The sequence below is a fragment of the Erinaceus europaeus genome, chromosome 14 (genome assembly GCF_950295315.1).
Source record: "Erinaceus europaeus chromosome 14, mEriEur2.1, whole genome shotgun sequence".
NCBI lineage: Eukaryota > Metazoa > Chordata > Mammalia > Eulipotyphla > Erinaceidae > Erinaceus > Erinaceus europaeus.
The window spans coordinates 99,139,031-99,156,043 of record NC_080175.1 but is presented as its reverse complement, the minus strand read 5'-3'; the positions used below and the strand labels follow the sequence as shown (position 1 = coordinate 99,156,043).

At 52.2% G+C, this 17,013-nt stretch overlaps 1 protein-coding gene across 1 annotated transcript in view; it reads left to right on the top strand.

Annotated features, from left to right (window-relative positions):
- Positions 1-17,013, top strand: part of DCBLD2 (discoidin, CUB and LCCL domain containing 2) — a 135,882-nt gene that overhangs the window by 98,913 nt on the left and 19,956 nt on the right. The window contains exons 6-11 of the mRNA XM_060171012.1: positions 3,043-3,094; positions 5,952-6,024; positions 6,527-6,660; positions 10,753-10,793; positions 12,478-12,693; positions 13,307-13,431. Coding sequence (XP_060026995.1) covers positions 3,043-3,094; positions 5,952-6,024; positions 6,527-6,660; positions 10,753-10,793; positions 12,478-12,693; positions 13,307-13,431 — 641 coding nt within the window. The remainder of the gene's footprint in view (positions 1-3,042; positions 3,095-5,951; positions 6,025-6,526; positions 6,661-10,752; positions 10,794-12,477; positions 12,694-13,306; positions 13,432-17,013) is intronic.

Sequence of the window (17,013 nt, the reverse complement as noted above, 5' to 3'; positions counted from 1 at the left end):
TTCAATCCCCTGCACCACCATCAGCCGGAGCACAAAGAAAAGAAGTGAATTCGGCACCCTAAGTGTGACACTCCCCCCCCCCCCCACCTCACACAGCACCCACAGTAGAGACCCAGGCCCGGCCGATTACTGCCCCCCCCACGACAACTCGAGATGGGGGGGGTGTCCATTGAGCACGTGGCTGGATAGTGGTCAGAGGGAACCCATAGGGAGATAGCAATCAACCGGGCTCAGCCTCCGGGTTCTCTCCAAGATAGGCCAGAGGGGGGTGACCTAGTTGTTTTTTTGTTTGTTTGTTTGTTTGTTTTCCTCCAGGGTTATTGCTGGGCTCGGTGCCTGCACCATGAATCCACCGCTCCTGGAGGCCATTTTTTCCCCTTTTTGTTGCCCTAGTTGTTGTAGCCTCGTTGCGGTTATTATTATTGCCATTGTTGACGTTGCTTTGTTGTTGGCTAGGACAGAGAGAAATGGAGAGAGGAGGGGAAGACAGAGAGAGAGGAGGAGATAAAGACAGACACCCGCAGACCTGCTTCACCGCCCGTGAAGCGACTCCCCTGCAGGTGGGGAGCCGGGGGCTCGAACTGGGATCCTTATGCCGGTCCCTGCGCTTTGCGCCACGTGCGCTTAACCCGCTGCGCCACCGCCCGACTCCCGACCTAGTTGTTTTTAACGGCTGCGTAGTATTCCGTTGTCTGTCTAGACCACCCACCACTTGGGTAGCCACTGTTCTGTCACTGGACACCTGGGTCACTTCCGCGTTTGCACTCTTACAGGCCGTGCTTCTGTGAGTCTAGGTGTGCAGAGGTCTGTCTCTTCAGATAGCTGGCCTTGTTTCCTTCGGCCAGACCTGCTGGGCCACTTGTGCTGTTCTGACGAGCCTCCGGACTGTTTTCCACAGGGCTTGGGCCCGTCTGCGTTCCCAGCGAGTCCCCCCCCCCGACACACACACACACACACACACACACACCCTCTCCAGCCATTGGTGTTTCTGCCTTTTCTCAGCTCGGACATTTTCACAGGTGCCCAGCGGTATCTCATGACTGGTTTTGTTTGCGTCTCCCTCATCATCGCGTCTTGGAACATTTTTTCCCCTCTGTCAGTCGGCCCTTGGGATCTCTCCTCTGGAGGAGAGTCTGCCCATGCCTCCCCTCCCCCAGTTGGGGTCCAGTCTCATCCGTCTGCGAGTAGACACCCAGTTATCCCAGCATCATCTGCGTAAAGACAGACCGTGACTCCCAGGGAATCGTGCTGCCGCTCTTGTCAAGTGCATTTGAGTGAAAGTTTGAGGGTCCGTGCCTGGAGTCTCATGCCTACCCCGCTCGGCCAGGTTTCTCTAGGAACGTTGCCGTCCGAAGTCTCGGGCACATGACGTCCTCGGAACCGCGCTCACTTTGCGGAGCGGGCTGTGCTCTCGCTGCTGTCGGGTAGCCACGGCGGCTCTGCAGAAAGCCTCTGCGATACATCTCCGCGCCTGGACGTCGGTGCAGCTGTCGCAGGGCCAGCGTCTGGCCAAAGGGCTTTCGCAGCCGCTAGCCTTGTCCTCCTTATAGCTGTTTGCCTTAGACCTCCTCTTTCTTTCTCTCTCTCTCTCTCTCTCTCTCTCTCTCTGTCTCCCCAGAGGAGAGAGGGACGTGAAGCAGACCACACCGCCAAAGCCCCCGTCAGCGCGGTGGGCCGCAGTCTGGGCGCCTGGCCTGCAGGGGCCGTGGATCTCTCAGCCAGAGCTCTCGGGACCGGGTCCACCCAGACGGGCCAGCTTCCTGGCGGGGGCCCGAAGGCCGCGGAGCCAACGGACGGGTTTCTGGGGGGACGAATGCCGTGCTGGACTTCACAGGCACCTTTTCATCCCAGGCTTTTTATATTAATCTTAGACATGTGACTTCTGACAGGGGCCAGGTGGTGATGCCCTGGTCAAGAGCTCACATCACAGTGTGGGAGGACCCAGGTTCGAGCCCCCAGCCCTTCCTTGCAGGGGGAAAGGTTCACGCGCAGTAAAGCAGGCCTGCAGGCGTCTCTCTGTCTCTCTCATTCTCTGTCTCCGCCTCCCCACTAAGTTTCTCTCAGTTTCTGTCCATTAATAAATAAAGAAGAAGAAATTTGACTTTGGGAAAGTTGGAAAACGCTTTGTTGGGAGAGGAGAGTACTAAATCAGTTCCTCTTGGTTTGTATGAAAATTACCAGGAAAAACTAGAGTGTAGGTAATGAACTTTGTCTGCACTTTTCAGTCAGTCCGGTAGTATGAATTCCTACCCAGGCCTATGTGCTTCTGAGCTCCTAACGGCAGTATTAAATTAACCGTCCAAATGCATATGTTCAGATATTTTTATTGATCCCTATGCTCTCACTTTCCTACTGACCTAACAGCACTGTGTTCTGATACTTCGAAGACGTATTTCGTGGAGCTAATAAATACGTATAATTCCTTCAGAATTCTAAAACAGAATTACTTTAGATTTTTTTTATGATCTTTATTTATTGTACAGAGACAGTCAGAAATTGAACGGAAGGGAGAGACAGAGAGGGAGAGAGACAGAGAGACACCTGCAACCCTGCTTTACCACTCGCAAAGCTTCCCCCCCTGAGGGTGGGGACCGGGGACTGGAACCTGGGTCCTTGTGCACTGTGACATGTGCGTTCAGCCAGGTGCGCCACCACCCGGCCCCCAGTAGATTCCTTCGTCATTGTCACGGCTAAAACATGTTGTTTTCTGTGCTTTGGGAGCCAAAGATCAGAGAAGCCCTCCTAAGACTGCCCATTCTGCTTAGCTCAGGGCCATCTGTGGAGGTGTTTGGGGCCTAGGAAGCGTTTGGTAGTAAGCTGCTTGTGGAAGCAGAACCCCAGAAGTCAGGGATCTGAAAATCAGGGGAACAGTGATTACCAAACAATAAGAACATTAAAAATAAAGAAATTGTGAAATGCTGTTCATGCTACGTTAATATCCGGCTGAGATTGTGAGCACTATGACGGGGGTAAATCGGAGACTGTTGGCGTTTTACCAAGGCTGAGCCTGTATATCATGGGATTTATCGTTTGTTTTTCTAGATTTAATTACTTGTTTGGACACTGCATCAAGTTTTTTGGAGCCTGAGTTCAGGTATGACTACATTTGTGACTTTTTTCCTCTTAAACTTCATCTATTTCATCCTCATTCTTTACTGCCTTAAAATTAAAATGAACATACTTACAGTTACTAGGCACGTAATCATTGTTAGAGGGCTCCAGCAAATCACAGATTAAACTGTTGTTGTCAAGTCTACATTTTGCCTTGATCTTATCATTCGCATCGTCTCTACCGTGTATACTTGGAATAACCTTTACAGTAGGACTAGTTGCTTTTTGTAATCTGGAAAACTGCTAATAAGGGTCAAAGAGACATACATATCTTTTCTCAAAAGCAGACGGAGAGAGGATTTAGGTTATTACAGAGTTCTCTAGTGTTCTTACTCAGCTAGCATTCTGTCTTTCCCCCGATTTAACCACCTTTTACTAGCCCAGACCAAAATCCACTTCTCATAGATTTTTCCCTGCCTCGTCCTCTCCATCCGACTGCGGTGTCATCCAGATTCTTCGGCCTAGTTTTCAAGATCTTTCCCGAGGACTTCCTGAACACCTCTCCCACCAGAATGACCCTTTGGACTCACTGAAACAGCTCTGATTGATTGACACAGTTCTGAGATCTCTCTGCTCTTTCATCCTTTTAATCTTAGCAAGATGAAATCGCGTCACTCTTTCAGCCTTGGCACCACAAACCACTCTCATCTGCTCGCCCGTCTTGACGCCGGCTTGCTACCCCTCCCCAGCGAGCCTGCAGGTTCATCGTCAAGAGCGGTTCTCTCTGCTCCGCGAGCCTGTCTCCTACACCCGTGGAGGGTCGCGGCCGGCCGGCGGGGTGATGCTGGCGTCTGTGGTCCTCTCGGCTCCCTTGCCGTCGTTCCAGGGCAAGCTGCCTCCATCTTTCCTAGACCCCCTGCACTGTCTCCCTGTCGAGGGTCCCCGTTTCCGGTGAACAGGTTCCTCCTCACCATCTCTTTGTCTCACGAGGATCCCAAAATAGCCTTTTCTAGAAGAAAAAAATAAATAAATGAAAACCTGTATCTGACTGTGTTGGTAAGCTGTAAGCATCCTTTCTTAGGACTTTGTGTTTTTCACTAGGAGACACATCCCAAGCTCCCTCGACTTGGCCTTCAAGGCCTCTCCAGGGTCTCTGACCCCTGCCTACCTCCCCCGCCGTGTCACAGACTGGCGTCACCGCTGCCAAATCCCCTTTCCCTGTGCTGCTGGTTGCGGGCTCCAGGCTTCTTGCCGCAGGAGACGTCCTGCCCTCTGGCTGGGTTTATTCCTGTCCGGTCTGCTTGCTGTGGTCACGCTTGTCGCTCCTCTGCTGGCCCCTCCTGCCAGAGCAGTGCAGAGTTCTGTGCGGGGGCACAAACTCTGTACTGTTATCTCCTTTGTTTATTGGATAGACACAGCCAGAAACTGAGTGGAGGAGGGAGAGAGAGAGAGAGAGAGAGACAGAGAGACGCCTGCAGCCCTGCTTCAGCACTCCAAAAGCTCTCCCCCTGCAGGTGGGGACCAGGGGCTTGAACTCCCGTCCTTGTGCATTGCAACATGGGCGCTCAACTAGGTGAGATTCTAGGACACGAGATTCTAGAGCTGATCTGCCAGCAGCCAACTGAGTGGCCTCGGCACAGTTTCTCTTCTTTGTAAACCGAGGATAATAATACCACACACACACACACACACACACACACACACACACACACACACACACACACTCCAAGGTCGTGCGTGGTTTAGCTTAGAAGGATGTCTCGTGCTGGGTGAGTTTGCTGACTGTCTCTCTGCTGCTTTATTCACTCTGATTTTTCTACTGTGCCACAGTGCTTTTTCTTCTTAAAAACATTTTCAATAATTTTTATTTATTATTGGCTAGAGAGAGAGAAATGGAAAGGAGAAGAGGGAGAGAGAGAGAGAGAGAGAGACACCTGCAGCCCTGCTTCACAACTTGTAGAGCTCTCCCCCTGCAGGTGGGGACCAGGGGCTCGAACCCAGGTCCTTGTGCGCTGTAGATGTACATGTGCGCTCAACCAGGTGCGCCGCCGCCTGGCCCAGAGCGCGTTTTCTTCCCAGCCGAGTCCCGTTTGTTGTAGCACATCCCGCTGGGGTTGGCTCGCGTGTTCCTCCACTGGTGGGCTCTAGCCTTAGTGAGGACGGGAGCCATGTTGTCGGCTTGACCCTTGGAAGCCAGGTGTCCTGCGACCCTTCACTGAGCAGAAAACACGTCCAGTCAAACTCAGCAAGCGGGCGGGGGAGCAGGGGTGAGTGAGTGAACAGCCAACACTTGGCGGCCGGTTTAAATCTGACCAGCTGTCCACTGGTTAAGGTCAGTTACGACTTATCCACAAAGTAGGTCAACGATGGGGGCCAGCTGGTGGCGCACCTGGCTGAGCGCGCACGTCACAAGGCACGAGGACCCGGGTTCAAGCCCCCCCGCCCCATCCCCACCTGCAGGGGGAAAGCTTTGCGAGCGGTGAAGCAGGGCTGCAGGTGTCTCTCTCTCTCTCTCTCTCTCTCTCTCTCTATCTCTCTACCACCCCCTTCCCTCTGAATTTCTGGCTGTCTCTACCCAATAAAAAAATAAAGATAATAGAAACTGAAGGGGAAAAAATGGGTCGGCTATGATGAGAATGTCTTATTTGTCTCCCGTTCAAAGCAGTGAGGTGTGTCTTGTAAATCTGTGGAGAAGCAGATGTGTGTGAACAGAAGAAAGCTAAAAGGACTTCTTAGACGCATGGATACTGGTTTGTTTCCCTGGGTGTTAAGATCATGGCATGTCTGATCCACTAAGAAGTAGGCGGCTCTCGGTTCTTGTTGGTTTTGGCTTTTGTTTCCCCTCAGAAAGTGGCGCAAGCAAGGTGACGCACACCCTTCAGCTTGTTTTCCTTTCACAGCAAGTACTGCCCGGCCGGCTGTCTGCTTCCCTTTGCCGAGATATCTGGAACCATCCCTCATGGATATCGAGACGTAAGTCAAGTGCAGGCGACGCCGCGTTTCCGGTGCAAAGTCGGCACCGTTTCTCTCGTTCCAGAATCGGTGTCACTTTTGTCTTACTGTCTCGGGATTCTCTCTGCTTCTGTGGCGGACGATAATATCTAAAAAGTCGCGCTCTGCGGGGCCGGGTGGCGGCGCCCCTGGCTGAGCGCTCACATCACAGTGCACAGGGACCCGGGTTCGAGCCCCCGGCCCCCAGCTGCAGGGGGAGAGCTTCACGAGCGGTGGAGCAGGGCTGCAGGCGTCTCCCCGTCTCTCTCCCTCTCTCTCCCGCCTGCCCTCTCGGTCTCTGGCGGTCTCCGTGCCGGAACACAGAGAGAAAGCAGCCATAGTGAACGGTCCTTGGGACGCGCTAGTGGCGCGGGCGCGGCTTTCTGAGGGAGGCCGTCAGCTAGTGTCGCCTGAGTGCGTGTGCCTGCCTGTGTGCGTGCGGCTTCCGAGAGCCAGAAGAGCTCATGTTGCCCCTCTTCCTCAGTCGTCACCGCTGTGCGTGGCTGGCGTGCACGCAGGAGTGGTGTCCGGCGCCCTGGGCGGCCACATCAGTGTCGTCATCAGCAAAGGGATCCCCTACTACGAAAGCTCGCTGGCCAACAACGTCTCCTCAGTGGTGTAAGTTTGCCTCTCCGTGGAGGCGCCTCCCAGGACGAGCCAGGGCTTGGGAGGGACGTCCCTGCTGTGTGAGGAACACTGTGTGGGGGACGCTGCGGGGGGAATGCTGTCTGAGGAACGCTGTGTGAGGAATGCTGTGTGGGGAACGCAGTGTGAGGAACCCTGTGTGGGGAATGCTGTGTGGGGGACGCTGTGTGGGGGACGCTGTGTGGGGGACGCTGTGTGGGGAACGCTGTGTGGGGGACGCTGCGGGGGGACACTGCGGGGGGGACGCTGTGTGGGGAACGCTGTGTGGGGAATGCTGTCTGAGGAACGCTGCGGGGGGGACGCTGTGTGGGGAACGCTGTGTGGGGAACGCTGTGGGAGGAACGCTGTGTGGGGAACGCTGTGTGAGGAACGCTGTGTGGGGGACACTGCGGGGGGGACGCTGTGTGGGGAACGCTGTGTGGGGAATGCTGTGTGAGGAACGCTGTGTGGGGGTCGCTGTGTGGGGAACGCTGTGTGGGGAATGCTGTGTGAGGAACGCTGTGTGGGGAACGCTGTGTGGGGAACGCTGTGTGGGGGACGCTGTGTGAGGAACGCTGTGTGGGGAATGCTGTGTGAGGAACGCTGTGTGGGGAATGCTGTGTGAGGAACGCTGTGTGGGGAATGCTGTGTGAATGGAATGCTGTGTGGGGAATGCTGTGTGAATGGAATGCTGTGTGGGGAACGCTGTGTGAATGGAATGCTGTGTGGGGAATGCTGTATGGGGAATGCTGTGTGGGGAATGCTGTGTGAGGAATGCTGTGTGGGGAATGCTGTGTGAACGGAATGCTGTGTGGGGAACGCTGTGTGAATGGAATGCTGTGTGGGGAATGCTGTGTGGGAAATGCTGTGTGAGGAATGCTGTGTGGGGAATGCTGTGTGAGGAATGCTGTGTGGGGAATGCTGTGTGGGGAATGCTGTGTGAATGGAATGCTGTGTGAGGAACGCTGTGTGGGAAATGCTGTGTGAGGAATGCTGTGTGGGGAATGCTGTGTGAGGAATGCTGTGTGGGGAATGCTGTGTGGGGAATGCTGTGTGAATGGAATGCTGTGTGAGGAATGCTGTGTGGGGAATGCTGTGTGGGGAATGCTGTGTGAATGGAATGCTGTGTGGGGAATGCTGTGTGGGGAATGCTGTGTGAGGAATGCTGTGTGGGGAATGCTGTGTGAGGAATGCTGTGTGGGGAATGCTGTGTGAATGGAATGCTGTGTGGGGAATGCTGTGTGAGGAATGCTGTGTGAATGGAATACTGTGTGAGGAACGCTGTGTGAGGAACGCTGTGTGGGGAATGCTGTGTGAATGGAATGCTGTGTGGGGAACGCTGTGTGGGGAACTCTGTGTGAGGAATGCTGTGTGGGGAATGCTGTGTGGGGAATGCTGTGTGGGGAACGGGAACACTGTGTGGGGAACGCTGCGTGGGGAATGCTGTGTGGGGAATGCTGTGTGGAGAACGCTGTGTGGGGAATGCTGTGTGAATGGAATGCTGTGTGAGGAATGCTGTGTGGGGAATGCTGTGTGGGGAATGCTGTGTGAATGGAATGCTGTGTGGGGAATGCTGTGTGGGGAATGCTGTGTGAGGAATGCTGTGTGGGGAACGCTGTGTGGGGAATGCTGTGTGGGGAACGCTGTGTGAGGAATGCTGTGTGAATGGAATGCTGTGTGAGGAACGCTGTGTGGGGAATGCTGTGTGAATGGAATGCTGTGTGGGGAATGCTGTGTGGGGAACTCTGTGTGAGGAATGCTGTGTGGGGAATGCTGTGTGGGGAATGCTGCATGGGGAATGCTGCGTGGGTGAATATTCTGTGGGGATGCTGTGTGGGGAATGCTCTGTGGGGAATGTTCTAGGGAATGCTCTGTGGGTGAATATTCTGTGGGGAATGCTGTGTGCAGAATGCTCTGTTGGAATGCTCTGTGGGGGAATGCTCTGTGGGGAATGCTCTGTGGGTGAATGCTCTGTGGGTGAATGCTCTGTGGGGAATGCTCTGTGGGTGAATGCTCTGTGGGAATGCTCTGTGGGTGAATGCTCTGTGGGGAATGCTCTGTGGGTGAATGCTCTGTGGGGAATGCTCTGTGGGTGAATGCTCTGTGGGGAATGCTCTGTGGGTGAATGCTCTGTGGGAATGCTCTGTGGGTGAATGCTCTGTGGGGAATGCTCTGTGGGTGAATGCTCTCTGGGAATGCTCTGTGGGTGAATGCTCTGTGGGGAATGCTCTGTGGGTGAATGCTCTGTGGGTGAATGCTCTGTGGGGAATGCTCTGTGGGGAATTCTCTGTGGGGAATGCTCTGTGGGAATGCTCTGTGGGTGAATGCTCTGTGGGGAATGCTCTGTGCGGAATGCTCTGTGGGGAATGCTCTGTGGGAATGCTCTGTGGGTGAATGCTCTGTAGGAATGCTCTGTGGGTGAATGCTCTGGGAATGCTCTGTGGGTGAATGCTCTGTGGGAATGTTCTGTGGGTGAATGCTCTGTGGGGAATGCTCTGTGGGAATGCTCTGTGGGGAATGCTCTGTGGGAATGCTCTGTGGGTGAATGCTCTGTGGGAATGCTCTGTGGGTGAATGCTCTGTGGGAATGCTCTGTGAGTGAATGCTCTGTGGGAATTTTCTGTGGGTGAATGCTCTGTGGGAATGTTCTGTGGGTGAATGTTCTGTGGGGAATGCTCTGTGGGGAATGCTCTGTGGGTGAATGCTCTGTGGGTGAATGCTCTGTGGGTGAATGCTCTGTGGGGAATGCTCTGTGGGTGAATGCTCTGTGGCGAATGCTCTGTGGGTGAATGCTCTGTGGGTGAATGCTCTGTGGCGAATGCTCTGTGGGTGAATGCTCTGTGGGTGAATGCTCTGTGGGTGAATGCTCTGTGGGTGAATGCTCTGTGGGGAATGCTCTGGGTGAATGCTCTGTGGCGAATGCTCTGTGGGTGAATGCTCTGTGGGGAATGCTCTGTGGGTGAATGCTCTGTGGGTGAATGCTCTGTGGCGAATGCTCTGTGGGTGAATGCTCTGTGGGGAATGCTCTGTGGGTGAATGCTCTGTGGGTGAATGCTCTGTGGGGAATGCTCTGTGGGGAATGCTCTGTGGGTGAATGCTCTGTGGGTGAATGCTCTGTGGGTAATGCTCTGTGGGGAATGCTCTGTGGGTGAATGCTCTGTGGGTGAATGCTCTGTGGGGAATGCTCTGGGTGAATGCTCTGTGGCGAATGCTCTGTGGGTGAATGCTCTGTGGGGAATGCTCTGTGGGTGAATGCTCTGTGGGTGAATGCTCTGTGGCGAATGCTCTGTGGGGAATGCTCTGTGGGTGAATGCTCTGTGGGGAATGCTCTGTGGGTGAATGCTCTCTGGGAATGCTCTGTGGGTGAATGCTCTGTGGGTGAATGCTCTGTGGGGAATGCTCTTTGGGGAATGCTCTGTGGGTGAATGCTCTGTGGGGAATGCTCTGTGGGTGAATGCTCTGTGGGGAATGCTCTGTGGGTGAATGCTCTGTGGGGAATGCTCTGTGGGTGAATGCTCTGGGGAATGCTCTGTGGGTGAATGCTCTGTGGGAATGCTCTGTGGGGAATGCTCTGTGGGTGAATGCTCTGTGGGTGAATGCTCTGTGGGTGAATGCTCTGTGGGGAATGCTCTGTGGGTGAATGCTCTGTGGGTGAATGCTCTGTGGGTGAATGCTCTGTGGGTGAATGCTCTCTGGGAATGCTCTGTTAGGGAATGCTCTGTGGGGAATGCTCTGTGGGTGAATGCTCTGTGGGTGAATGCTCTGTGGGAATGCTCTGTGTGGGAATGCTCTGTGGGGAATGCTCTGTGGGCATGCTCTCTGGGAATGCTCTGGTAGGGAATGCTCTGTGGAATGCTCTGTCATCCTGCAGCATGGACCCAGCCCTGTCTCAGCCTCTTCTTTGCAGACCCCAAGCCAGGTCCCACTTTGTGTGTGATGTCTCTGGACATCAAATGAGGCATTCTTTTGGGGAAGGAGCTGATAGGAGTGGTTGGTTCTTTCTTCTGGAAAATGAAAACAAGAAAAAGTTGAACTAAAACCAAGTGGTGTCATGTGTCACCAAAAAAAAAATCTTTCTCTTTTTTAGGGGACACTTATCTACAAGTCTTTTCACATTTAAGACAAGTGGTAAGCCTCTCAATTTTTAAAAATAACTCACTGTCATAATTAATAATAATAAATAATAATAAATATTACTGGTGTTGGAGCACTAAACATCTGACTCTGCTAATCTCTGCTTTTGCATTTTCTTCTTCTCTGGGCCGTCACAATAACACTGTGAGGTGTAAGTGCATTTACAGCACATAGAGATATATATGATAGTTCCTGACAGCACATAAATATATATATATATATATATATATATATATATGATAGTTCCTGACAGCAGGATTGTCTCACTTGTATGAAGAGTTCATTCATTCAGAAAAAAAGTACCTATTGCATGACTGTTACTTGTCAGGCACTATTCTGGTGCTAGTGAAGAAGTGAGCAAAGTAAACAGAATTCTACTTCTCCGGGATTTATAATCTAGCAGTACAGAATTGACAGCATACAGTAAACACACACACACACTCACACACACACACACTCACTCCCTTTTTTTTTGCCACTAGTGTTTCTCTGTGGATTGGTGCCAGCACTACAAATGTATCATTCCCTGTGGCTGTCTCTCCTTCCTTCCTTCCTTCCTTCCTTCCTTCCTTCCTTCCTTCCTTCCTTCCTTCCTTCCTTCCTTCCTTTCTGTCTTTCTTTCTTTTTCTTCTTTTCCTGATTTTGTTTTACTAGGACAGAAATTGAGAGGGAAGAGAAATAGAGAAGGCTAGACACCTGCAGACCTGCTTCACCTCTCCTGACGTGTGCCGTGTCCGTCCGTCCCCCCCTGCAGGTTGGAGCAGGGGTTTCAGCTCCTGTCCGTGCACACAGTGACCCGTGTCATCTTGTCATGCATGATGTTCAGTCCTCACACACACGCACGCACGCACGCGCACACACTAAGGTGAGGAAACGGAAGCAACCACACAGGTGGGCCTGGCTGGGGCAGGACAGTGGCCCTGGAGCACGTGACATCTCGGCAGCCGGGGGACGGGCACCCCCAGCCCTGTCTGTGAGTGCACGCAGACACATGCCCGACAGACAAGCGCCTGCCCGAGGCGGGAGCCTTCCTGCTGCAGCAGCCTGGCCACGCAGTGTACGCGCACTAAGGGCGCACAGGGCATGAGTCGATGGGCCGGGCGGTGGCGCACCTGGTTGAGCGCAGACACCGCAGCGCACAAGGACCCGAGTTCAAGCCCCCGGTCCCCACCTGTAGGTGAAAAGCTCGGCGAGTGGTGAAGCAGGGCTGCGGGTGTCTCTCTCCCTCTCTGTCACCCCTTCCCTCTCCATTTCTGACTCTCTATCCAATAAAGATAATACATTAGAAAAAACATTTTAGGGAGTCGGGCTGTAGCACAGCGGGCTAAACGCAGGTGGCGCAAAGCACAAGGATCGGCGTAAGGATCCCGGTTCAAACCCCGGCTCCCCACCTGCAGGGGAGTCGCTTCAGAGGCGGTGAAGCAGGTCTGCAGGTGTCTGTCTTTCTCTCCCCCCCTCTCTCTGTCTTCCCCTCCTCTCTCCATTTCTCTCTGTCCTGTCCAACAACAACAACAATAATAACTACAACAATAAAACAACAAGGGCAACAAAAGGGAAAAAATAAATAAAATAAATATAAAAACAAAAAACATTTTATTAATAAAAAGACAATAAGTTGGTACGGATCTGTTCTCCGTATCTGGAAGTCAGGCTGCCGCTTTCCGCTTTCCGCCTTCAGGTTGCTACGGCACGCTGGGCATGGAGTCAGGCGTGATCGCTGACCCGCAGATCACAGCGTCGTCGTCGCTAGAGTGGACGGACCACACGGGGCGCGAGAACAGCTGGAAGCCAGCAAAGGCCAGGCTCAAGAGACCCGGGCCTCCGTGGGCCGCGTTTGCCACTGATGAGTACCAGTGGCTGCAAGTAGATCTGAACAGAGAAAAGAAGATCACAGGTGAGAAATAACTCCTCGAGTACCTAGCAAGACCGATTTGACCTGGAAACCCGGTGACAGCTAACACTTTCTCAGAAAGGCCACTGCATGTGTATCGTGCAATTTTAAATTTCTCTCTGAGTGTGTTTTCTTTTTCCCCTGATGTTGATTTTATGTAATATGGCAGAAGGGAGAGGTTAGTATTTGGTTTCCTACTAACATTTATTTACTCATTTATTATTGGATAGAGACAGAAGTTGAGAGGAGAGGGGGAGATAGGGAAGGAGAGAGACAGACACCTGCAGCCCTGCTTCAACACTCGTGAAGCTTCCCCCCTGCAGGTGGGGAACAAGGGGGTTCGAACCGGGATCCTCGCACTCTGCGCCACCTGTGCTTAACCTGCTGAGCTACCGCCCGACTCCCTCTTTCCCAAAGACTGACCTGTCATTCTTCCTGTCTCTACAAGTGAACAGAGTCAAGCATTTGGTTTCTATAAGAATGAGACTTTGCATTTAGATCGGGTCATATGCCATGGGCAGTAAGATTTGAATAGAAAATCTTAGAGGTTTAGGCTTTGATACTGAGCAGACTTCAGACGGGACGCTAACGAGAACTGTCTTCATTGATTCTTCAGGCATTGTGACCACAGGCTCCACCATGGTAGAACATAATTACTATGTGTCAGCCTTTAGGGTCTTATACAGTGACGACGGGCACAGATGGAGCACGTACAGAGAGCCTGGCGTGGAGCAGGACAAGGTAAAGCCAGAGACGGTCTTTCACTGCAACCGTCGTTGGACATTAACTCCCTCTTCTGCTTAGAGGTGGTTAGCTGCTGACCTCAGGGCTGGGGGAGTCTATGTCCTTTTTGGTGATTGTAAGGACTAAGCACTTCCTGTTGCTTCTTTGTTTGTCCTTCATTAATTCTTAGGATGGATCGTGCAGACACGTGTGAAGATACTCGTCAGAGGAACCTCTGACTCCTTGTCCCTAACGTTTTTCATATCAACTAGGAGGTTCCAGTCACTGCAGATGTCAGTGCTTGTCAAAGAAGGGGTCAAGAAACAAAAGGCCCACAGGAAAGAGTGAATTGAATCATAGATTTTTGAAACATTTTTATTTATTTATCATTGGATAGAGACAGAGCGAAATTGGGAGGGAGAGAGGGAGAGAGACAGAGACACCTGCAGCCCTGCTTCACCGCTCGCAGAAGCTTCCCCCTGCAGGTGGGGACCGGGGGCCTGTGTAGATCCTTTGGATCTGAAATCTCATATCAAGGTACCTCACTGCCTTTGTCTTAGAAAACATATATATATTCCTACCGCAAGAATGCCCTTAATCTGTAAGGTGGCTGTGAGTTACTTTGGTAGCAAAGCCCGCAGCTCTGGACGGACCAGGCAGAGGACGGGGCTGGAGAGTAGGCAGAGGGGCCACTCCTTACTCTTCTTGGTTTATGACCAGCCACAAGGATCTTAAAAGTGGGGGTGTCTCTGGTCCCAAGGAAGGCAGACATTGTATCTGAGTTTGAAATTACGGGGCAGCCCGTGGCGCACCTGGCTGAGCGCACGCGTCACAGCGCACGAGGACCTGAGTTGGAGCCCCCGGCCCCCACCTGCAGGGGGAAAGCTTTGCGAGGGGTGAAGCAGGGCTGCAGGCGTCTCTCTCTTTGAGACCCTCTCTGTCTTCCCCTTTCCTTTGCTCTCCACGTCTTCGTCCCTCTCGACCCCTTTCTGCCTCTCACCCTCAATGTGAAGAAGAGGAAAAGGAAAGAAAAGAAAAGAGAAAAGAAGGCAGTTCCTAGAAGTGGTGAAGTTGTGTAGGACTTGAACTCCATCAATAACTCTGGTGGGGAAAGGGGGTGGCCAAGAGGCCAACCAACATGCGGAAAGATCTCCCAAATGTGTGTGAGTGTCTGTGAGTGTGTGTGTGTGTGTGTGTGAGTGAGTGAGTGAGTGAGTGAGTGATTGTGTGTGAGTGTGTGAGTGGTGTGTGTGAGTGAGTGTGTGTGAGTGTGTGTGTGAGTGAGTGAGTGATTGTGTGTGTGTGTGTGAGTGTGTGTGTGTGAGTGGTGTGTGTGAGTGAGTGATTGTGTGTGTGAGTGTGTGTGTGTGTGTGTGTGTGTGTGAGTGAGTGATTGTGTGAGTGTGTGTGAGTGAGTGTGTGAGTGTGTGTGTGTGTGTGTGAGTGTGTGTGTGTGAGTGTGTGTGTGAGCGTGTGTGTGTGAGTGAGTGAGTGATTGTGTGAGTGTGTGTGTGAGTGTGTATGAGTGTGTGAGTGTGTGTGTGTGTGAGTGTGTGTGTGAGTGGTGTGTGTGAGTGAGTGATTGTGAGTGTGTGAGTGTGTGTGTGAGTGAGTGAGTGATTGTGTGAGTGTGTGTGTGAGTGTGTGTGTGTGTGTGAGTGTGTGTGTGAGTGTGTGTGTGTGTGTGAATGAGTGAGTGATTGTGTGAGTGTGTGTGTGAGTGTGTATGAGTGTGTGTGTGAGTGTGTGTGTGAGTGTGATGTGTGTGTGTGAGTGTGTGTGTGTGTGTGTGAGTGAGTGTGAGTGTGTGAGTGTGTGTGAGTGAGTGTGTATGAGTGTGTGTGTGAGTGTGTGTGAGTGTGTAAGTGAGTGTGAGTGTGTGTGAGTGAGTGTGTGTGAGTGTGTGTGAGTGTGTGTGTGTTTGGGTGAGTGAATGTGAGTGAGTGTGTGTGAGTGAGTGTGAGTGTGTGTGAGTGAGTGTGTGTGTGTGTTTTCAAATAAGATATTTAGCTGGTATTCCCACTCCACGAATGTCACAGGCTGCACATATTGCTTCTATTTCACTTCAGAGCAATGTCTGGGGAGATAAGGGAAGGTTACTAGTGTGGAAATGCTTTTAATTTCAAAATAAATTGAAATGAATGGTATTGACATAGCCTTAGAATTTTATGATCTTCATCCACAAAAATCCACTGGGAAGAAAGCAGCCATAAGAGGCTGGGTGCTGGCTCACCTGGTTCAGTGCACATAGTACTAAGCGCAAGGACCCACATAAGGATCCAGGTTCGAGCCCCTGGCTCCCCACCTGCCACAGGGGATGCTTCACAAGTGGCAAAGCAGGTCTGCAGGTCTCTCTCTCTCTCCCTCTTTTTTTTTTCAAGATTTTAAAAATCTTTTATATATTTATTATTGGATAAAGACAGAAATTGATAAGGAAGGGGGAGACTGAGAGGGCAAGAGACAGAGAGACACCTGCAGCCCTGCTCCACCACTCGTGAAGCTTTCCCCCTGCAGGTGGGGGGCAGGGGCTTGAACCCAGGTCCTTGAGCACTGCAGTGTGTGCGCTCAACCAGGTGCGCACAGCCTGGCCCCTTCGTTCCCCCTCTCTGTCTCCCCTTCCTCTCTCAACTTCTCTCTGTCCTGCTCTATAAAACGGAAAAAGCAGCCACCAGGAGCAGTGAGTCTGTGGTGCCGGCCCAGCCTAGAGGTAACCCTGGAGGCAAAACAAACAAGCAAAAAAAAAAAAAAAAAAAAAAAAAGCTACAATATTTGAAAAATCACTTGATCAAAAATATTTACTTTTCCCTTAAGTAATTCAAAACACCATTTTATTTTAAAGTCTTCAGAAAATGCCTAAGTGGTTGGACCTAGAGGCAGTGGGGAAAGGTCGTTGTTGTTGTTTTTCCGATTGGAACCTGGTTCTTAAGTTAGAAGATGCTACATTCAGGTGGTGGTTGTCACTGGCCGGCGGGCTGCACACTTGGCTCCCGTTCTGCGAGCCTGTTTCCAGCCCTGCTGAGACCCGGGGCTAGTCCCACCCAGGGGCTGTCTTCCTGGGGCTTGTCCAGCAGGTGGCGGTAGGGGTCTGCTGTGGGCCCAGGAGCAGCACCTTGAGCTGTCAGAAAAGGCACCTGCCTCCCCCCCACCCCACCCCCCGTTTTCCTGCACACAAGAGAGAAAGGCACCGGGACTTTCCCAGCAGCCCAGTATGTTCTCCTTCCCTTCTGTGCAGACACACGCCAGAGCCAGCTCCAGACTGGGCACCAGAAGCGCTGTCGCTGCAGTCTCCTCTCCGTGGGCAGGACAGGGGCCATGCACGGCCAAGACCTCAGCCGGACCCCCTCCCGCTCTGCCCCCCAGAAGGAAGGGAGGAAGGAAACCCCCACCAGATTTAAGCCTGTCTTCTAAGACCTTATCTGCTCCATTTATGATTTCCTTTAAAAATAAAATCAGCAGGGAGTTGGGGCGGCAGCAAAGCAGATTAAGCTCAGGTGGCGCCAAGCGCAGGGACCGGCGTTTTTTTTCAACTACTTAAGATCTAAGTAGAATTTAGAATAATTTGTTCACTACCATTATTTTTAAAAGGACACTTTCTTTGTG